This window comes from Rutidosis leptorrhynchoides, chromosome 10 (assembly GCF_046630445.1).
Source record: "Rutidosis leptorrhynchoides isolate AG116_Rl617_1_P2 chromosome 10, CSIRO_AGI_Rlap_v1, whole genome shotgun sequence".
Taxonomy (NCBI): domain Eukaryota; kingdom Viridiplantae; phylum Streptophyta; class Magnoliopsida; order Asterales; family Asteraceae; genus Rutidosis; species Rutidosis leptorrhynchoides.
In genome coordinates, this window is record NC_092342.1 from 38,340,781 (window position 1) to 38,348,795 (window position 8,015).

An 8,015-nucleotide genomic window follows, 5' to 3' on the forward strand; every position below is an offset into this window, starting at 1 on the left:
GCCCTCCATCTTGTCTCTCTTTCAGTCCTTGTGTGAAATATTTGTGGACGGATGATATGCTTAAATATGTGGTATTTTTTGCTTGTATACTTGTACACTTAATTAATTAAAATATATAATGGGTACCCAATTTTTATTAGAAAGTATGTCATTGTTGGTAGTGTTTAGTACTGAATTAGTATTGAATTGAATTATAAATTTGTCATGGTTGAGACCTCTCTTATACTCGGCTACTCAAGTTGTTTACGCCGCCAAAGAAACTCACCAACAAAATGAGTCACCCATGACTCATGAGTCTATGCGTCAACTATATTGTTTCAAAACATGTGTATCGGCAGGGACATATTAGCCCTGTGTTGACTTTGTCAACCCATCCAGCGGTCCCCGGTAGCCCACTGGAGCCTGGCGTCAACTATATATATACTTCTATATGTTTGGTAGGCTTCCTTTTAATTTCGTAACGTCAATCATGTTGACTACAAGAAAGCAACCACCACTTCACAAGAGCTTTCCCACCTTTTAGACCCACATATAATTCAACATTTCAAATTTCCAATTCCATTAACAATCCCCCAATTTCATTTTCAATTTCAAAATTCCACTTACTCACTTCTTATTTATTAAAATAAAACCTAAATCAAAGTACTCATCATCAACACACCAATTTCAATTTCACAATTTCAATTTTAATAATGGAAGGAGGGGAATCGAAAAGCGGTGGTGGTATGGTGGTGTTGAAAGGAGTTCCGGCGTACGGCGGTAAATATATTCATTACAGTGTTCTTGGAAACCTGTTTGAAGTTTCTGCTAAATATGTTCCTCCAATTCAACCTGTTGGCCGTGGTGCTTATGGCATCGTTTGGTATCCACTTTTTCCATCACCTTGATTTTAACTTTTTTTTTTTTTTTACTTTTGATTGTTTCTGATGCAGAAAAAGTGTTTCTTTTGTAGGATTTTTTTTTTAATGAATTTTTTTTTTAGAAGTCGAATTACTAGTCGTTTTGTGAGGTGGTCTGACCAGACTAGGCCCTGGTCGGTCAACAGGTCAAAATATGTCAAACACCGTTCAAAGTCAGATTTAGTCTGTCAAAAGTCAGATTTAGTCGAAGTCGTTTAAAGTTGGTCAAAGTCAATGTTGATTAAGTTTTCAGACTCTTCTGAGATAATCGGCTAATCGGTCACACAAGCACAAGTTTTATGGTCAAAATTCGAGTAGTCCTGACTTGGCCGACTAGTCCTCGGAAGGTTCACACTAGCGACTGTTACGACTTTGCCATGCACATGCTTAATTATATAAATATAAGGAATAAACTGATGCTTATTCATTTGTAGGATAACTTAGGGTGCGTTTGATAAAATTGAATGATTTAGCGCTAAATGGTTCAGAATCTGAATGATTCAAAGCCTATGAATAAAGTTTGTTCTGAATGAAAATAAGCTGTTTGATAATCATTTAGAATGAATGATATAAACTGAGTAAAATTATCTTATTAATGTGTGACATGAATAAAATTTTTTAATATACTTGTTGGTTAAGTGTTCGGTATATGTTTTGAGAAGAATATTACATAAAATTCAAGCTCTTAATGGTTAAGAGAAGATTTCATCTCTGAATGATTCAACACTGAATTCTGAATCATTCAGCAACATAGGTCATTCATAGGTAAAAAACAAACGCGCTGAATGCTGAATGGTTCAGCATTCAGCGCTGAACCATTCCAGAGGTAAACAAACGCACCCTTATTTATAACCATTTCTTTTTGAGAAATGATTTGCTTACAATTTTTTACAAAACTTTTAAAATGAGATGTCACCAATAGTTTGAAGGGTGGGAAAATGTAAACAAATGGAATTGTGGCAAATCAATTTTTGAACTTTGTAAGTGTAGCAATCCTCTTCTTAGGCTAAAAATTAGCAACAACTAAAGAGGTGGTGGAAAACATTAGTAAAATTATGAAAATCCTCATGTATTTTCGATCGAAAATTATTAGTGGATTCCAAATTTTTACAAGTTCATTCCTCATATGGAAAAAGGTTGGCTTTGCGTTGAGCTACTTAAGATGGCTATATAATTAGAATAGATGTATATAGATAATTTTGAACTATAGAAGCCAAATGAACTAATGTAATGTTCCTATTTGAACAGAGATGATAAAACATTAATTATTAATTAATACTCTTATAGCATTAAATTTGATATTTGTCTGGTCATGAAAGTGTTACTACTTACTAATTGCAATTGGTGAAGTTACCATTTTTGATATTTGCATATACTTTCTTTTGTGGTACATTTGTTCTTACTTATTAAGTATCTTTATAATTGAATGTTACTAGTTGCATTAAAAATTCTGAAACAAAGGAAGACGTTGCAATCAAGAAAATTGGAAATGCATTTGATAATCGGATTGACGCTAAGAGAACGTTACGAGAAATCAAACTCCTCTGCCATATGGATCATGAGAATGTACGCACATCATTACCTAATCAAGACTGCATTTTTTTAACGTTTTTGAAGTAAAAAAGTGTTTTAAGTTGTCAGTAATTGCAGATTGTGAAAATTAAGGACATCATAAGGCCACCAGATAAAGAGAAGTTCAATGATGTGTATATCGTATATGAGTTAATGGATACTGATCTGCATCAAATTATTCGTTCTTCTCAGACACTAACAGATGACCACTGTCAGGTAAGGTTAAAATAAAGATATTACTCCGTACTATTTATTTATGTCGTAAGAATATTGCAACTTTTAATTCGTTTGAAAGATTCTAAGTTAAAATAATACCTGCAATCAAGACCCATATACTAAAAAAGGTCAAGTGGGCTGAAATAATAGACCCATTGGGTCCATTCCCATAATAGGAGAAATAATGATAAGATCCATTTAATACCTCTTATTTAAAGGGGTCCAATGGGTCGTATGTATGCTTCAAATGGGTCCAAGCCGACCCAAAACTTTTAAGATGAAAATGGGTCTCGACCCAACCAGTCTTGACCCAACCCGTTCGACCTATTTGAAAGCTGACACATTTTGATCCATGACCTGTTTTGACCCAAACCCATTTAAATCTTGACCCAACCCGACCCGGTTGTTAAGTATAGATAAAAGTATCCTTCTATTCCAACATTAAATTTTAGTTACATTGTTGGTATTGATTAAAATCTTTTGTTTGGTGTCAGTACTTTCTGTATCAGTTATTGCGTGGATTGAAATATGTACATTCAGCAAACGTTTTGCACCGTGATTTGAAACCTAGTAACCTGCTACTTGATGCCAACTGTGACCTTAAGATCTGTGACTTTGGTCTTGCGAGAACTACGGCTGAGACAGATTTCATGACCGAATATGTTGTGACGAGATGGTATAGAGCCCCTGAATTGTTGCTAAACTGTTCAGAGTATACTGCAGCCATTGATATCTGGTCAGTCGGTTGCATTTTAATGGAGATTCTGTTAAGGGAACCTCTGTTTCCTGGAAAAGACTATATTCAACAGTTATCGCTCATAACCGAGGTACCCACTCTGCCCTATTTAACTTCTTACACAAATCTTGGTCGATAATAAATACAGTGGACCATTTTGATCTGTTCACCTTGAAAATGTTTTGAATTAACTCATATTAATGTTTTACCCATTTTGACCCATTACCCGACTTTCCTAACTATCCCATTTTGCCACCTTTTAAGCTTCTGCAATGAAAAATGTTTAACATCTCGATTCCCCGAAGCCTCATGCGAATCAAATCATGTTTAGGGTGTGTTTGATAAAACTGAATGATTAAGCGCTGAATGATTCATAATTTGTGGATTAAAGTTTGTGAATAAAGTTTGTTCTAAATGACAATAACCTGTTTGATAATCATTTTGAATAAACAATGTGAATGGTGTAAAATTACCTTATTGACCTTTTGCATTAATAAAAAAACATTATAGTTTAATAAATGTTCTTGAAATAATTTAAAGAGGATATTACACAAAATTTCGGTGCTTAATGCTTAATTAAGAGAGTATTTTAACTCTGAATGGTTCAGCACTGAATGCTATTCAGCACCGTATGTCATTGAGAGGGTTAGAAACAAACGCTTTGAATGCTGAATGGTTTAGCATTCAGCGTTGGACCATTTAATGTTTAGTTTGAACGAATAGGCACTTTTAAAATACTATTGTGATATGAAATGCATCCAAAAATGTCCTTAAAAGCGTTTTAGCAATACGGATGCTTCGAGAATAACCAAGAACAAATACTTATGGTTTTTGGAATGTGTTTGTACTGTTTTTTATCAGCTGTTAGGTTCTCCAGACGATTCAGATCTTGGATTTCTTAGAAGTGATACTGCTCGTAGGTACGTTAAACAGCTCCCTCATGTCCCGAAGAAGACTTTTCAGCAAAAGTTTCCAAACGTGTCCCCAGTGGCGATGGATCTTGCACAGAGAATGCTAGTTTTTGACCCAGCCAAACGCATTACTGGTAAGCCTACTTCCATTATTGACATAAAAAGTAGCATTAACCAGTCGCGTCAGTTTGGGTTTGACCTATTAAATTGAACTATTATTGAAAGGACATGTTTTTGTAATCATATATGACTATAGAACACAAATAATTCCAAACTTGGCTTGTTTTGACCAGTTGCTTGATCTGTCTGACCCACCCAGGTTGTCACCTCTAGAAAAAATGTATGAGAAAAATCAATTGATGGCCTCATTTCTAATAAACTTACAATTCAATGAAATGTGTAATAGTTGAGGAAGCACTAAATCACCCCATGGTGCGAAATCTACATGAAATTAACGAGGAGCCAATCTGCCCATCTCCTTTCGTCTTTGATTTTGAGCAAGCGTCGTTAAGTGAGGATGACGTGAAAGAACTCATTTGGAAAGAGTCTTTGAAGTTCAACCCCTTATAGTGTAACAGATAAACCCAATATGGTTTGAGTTTTCAATAAGCTGAATGATCTAAAGAAAGTGTCTTTTGCTTGTATCATTAAAGAAAGCTTTTTTCTTAAGAGCTTTAGCCGGTTTCAGGTTCATTTTTCGTGTGCATCTTTATGTGTTTCTGTTTTGTGTTTGTATGTATTCTTGACATATGAAGTTTGTGACTGGAACAGTAAAATTTCTAGCTTTATGTACTCTTGAAACTATTATTTAAACGGATGAGGTTTTTTCTTTATAGGTTACTAGGAAAATGTGAGTATTTTTATTTAGATTTATGCACCATAATCGGGTTATCCGGTCATCATTTCTCCCTATTAGGCTGTTTGTGATGATTCTTTGAATTATTTTTTGTTATGATTATTGCCAAATGTCTCACATGAATTATGTATAAAGTTTCCTAAGTTGGCTGTATTTAAATTACTAATAAAGTCGAATAAATAGCTTTTGATCAATGTACCATTATCAATTGATATTTTACATGTTGATAGAAAAAATTTGTGCAACTTGTCTTGCTAGAGGTCAAATAGTTAGAACATTAGTTTCAAGGTTTGTTTACTTTTCATTTAATAATTTTTTTTTTCCTGTACAGCTCTTAATTTGTTACTTAATTTGTCACTTAATATAAAAATTGGTTCAGTTTATATAGACATAGAATCAGACACTCCTTCTCATTAACATGAAATGGAAACATGACTTAATTCTAGGAATGGCAATGGATATTATATTCATAGATATTCACCCGATCCGATTCATTTATAATGGATATAGATGATGTAAATGAACGAATAATGGATATGGGATATGGATGATCTAATTATTTCGTGGATCGGATACGGATGACAATTTATCATTCATGGATATATTCATAACCAATCGAAATAAATCTATATATACATATATACGTACTAAAATATATGCACATACATCTATATATCAATATACACATACATATAACGTACAAAATTTTAAATTATTAACGAAAATAAGGGTTATCATCATATTCACAATTATTAAATTTTTATTAACTGTATTCGAAGTTACATATTTAGATTAGTTTAAAAGTATATTCACTTATATAATATATTTTATTCAATTAAATTTATAATTGACGACAAATTTCAATCAAAAAGTGTATAACAAATCAAAACATAAATATTAAATATTTACATTTGTTATAATCTATTGTGAATGTAAAAACATATAAAACCTCCAATCACAGGAGTTCAATGCATTCATAAACCAACAAACTATCACAAATTCGTACAATTGAAGTTTAGAAATATAGAAACTGCTCTCTACTTATTACAACTATCAAGAAGATCAAACTAAAACTCAGAATTAATACAGAAATCACCAGTTAGATCATCAAAAAGATGAAAAAGCAAATCACAGAACAGAAACCCTAGATCAGGTGTAGAGAGTAAAAAGAGAGCCGATTGCAAAAGTGTGTAACCCTATTGAGATAATAGGATTATATATACAAGGTTTATGCTCAAGCCCAATAACTTAAAACAACAACTCTTTAGCCCATCCAACAAGTAAGTCCACAAGCTCAGTTCTTTAATTTGTGACTTTGACAACTGCAGTCCTTCACCTTTACTCAAATATCATCTACAACCTGCAATTGCTAGAAACCATAAATAAGAAAACAATATACATTACATGGTCTAAACTAAGCTTGATATTAATATATAATTTAAACACGCCCCCTCAAGCTTAGCTTGGAAGTCTTTAAGACCAAGACTGTTAGATTCATTGAAGCTAACAATAAGTTTATTGTCTTTAGAAAGTTTGCTCACAGACATAAGACTGACACAATATTCAGGAACAATGAGAACATCTTTTAAGGTGGTAAACTTGTTTAATACAAGATTACCAATTCCTTTTATTAAGGCTTGTGTGCCATTAGGATGTCCTACTGTTAGATTTAAGCCAGAAATATCAACATCACTTAAACCATTGTTGGAAACAGTCATGTATTGATTGGCTCCAGAATCGATAATCCATCATTTGTGAATGGGTTTTGATTGAGAAAGATTAGAATTGAAGAACTTATTGAAGTTTGTGTTAAATTTAACACTAGAATTGTAGAATATACCTCTCATATTATACATTGCAGTTGCAGGAGCACTTGCAGGAGTATCATTGATAAGACTTAAAATTTTGAGCATCTGCTCATTTGAGAAAGACATAGGAGAAGATGTGCTTGCTTCATTTGAAGCAGCATGATTGTTAGAAACATTTGTAAAATTATTCTGATTATTTAAAGTTTTCGTTCTGATTATTAAAATTATTCTGATTATTAACTTTCTTTTAAAATTTGGTGGATAACCAACAACTTCAAAGCACATGTCAATAGTATGTCCAATTTTATTGCATTTCTCGCATTTTAAGTTTGGATTAAGACCTCTATTAAAATTTGAGACATTATTATTATTGATGTTATTGTTGGTTTTATTTGGTGCATGTGAACAAAAGCAGATGATTTAGTTTTAGATTAAGACCTCAATTAAAATTTGAGACATCAAATCGGTGTTATTCTTCTCTAGATAAGATAATATAAGAACTTTTAACATTAGGAAGTGGATCTCTTAAGAGAGAATTACTTCTTACAGACATGTATATGTCATTTATACTCATTAAGAACTACGGGTGCCCCGCAAATGCTCAGTTGACCTAGTCAATTTCACTCCTAGAACTACATTAATTTCATTATGTTATTATTATTGAGTGACAGAAGTGGATGCTTCACAACTGCAACATTTGCACCACAAGTGCAGGGTGGTGAAGTCAGCATTGCATCATATTGTTTTCAAAAACTATTAAGATTATGATAATATTCAGATAGAGAACTATCATTTTGTTTTAGAGAATTACTTTTTTGATCTACAGATCCATCAAATTTATCATAAGTTTTTTTTTAAATCATTCCAAACAGTTATGTCATTAGTACCAAAGATAAAGTGCTAAGAATCCAAAATAACACTACTGTTGACCAGAATAAAGTTCATTAGATAAAGTTCTAAGAATCCAAAATAAGACTAGTGTGTTACACCTATTCCATTGACTTGCAAGAACATTAT

At 32.7% G+C, this 8,015-nt stretch overlaps 1 protein-coding gene across 1 annotated transcript; it reads left to right on the forward strand.

Moving 5' to 3' along the window:
• The first annotated feature begins 472 nt into the window (after positions 1–472).
• LOC139872213 (mitogen-activated protein kinase homolog NTF6-like) lies at positions 473–5,202 on the forward strand. Its single transcript, XM_071860053.1, has 6 exons — positions 473–862; positions 2,336–2,465; positions 2,550–2,687; positions 3,182–3,514; positions 4,285–4,468; positions 4,741–5,202. Exons 1-6 carry the CDS (start codon positions 693–695, stop codon positions 4,902–4,904), a joined length of 1,119 nt encoding a protein of 372 aa, XP_071716154.1. The 5' UTR covers positions 473–692; the 3' UTR covers positions 4,905–5,202.
• Positions 5,203–8,015: the final 2,813 nt, after the last annotated feature.

Coding starts and splice junctions, on each gene's coding strand:
- LOC139872213 (XM_071860053.1), top strand. CDS start 693: ATGGAAGGAGGGGAATCGAAAAGCGGTGGTGGTATGGTGGTGTTGAAA. Junction 2,466..2,549: donor GCCATATGGATCATGAGAAT/GTACGCACATCA, acceptor CAGTAATTGCAG/ATTGTGAAAATTAAGGACAT. Junction 3,515..4,284: donor AGTTATCGCTCATAACCGAG/GTACCCACTCTG, acceptor GTTTTTTATCAG/CTGTTAGGTTCTCCAGACGA.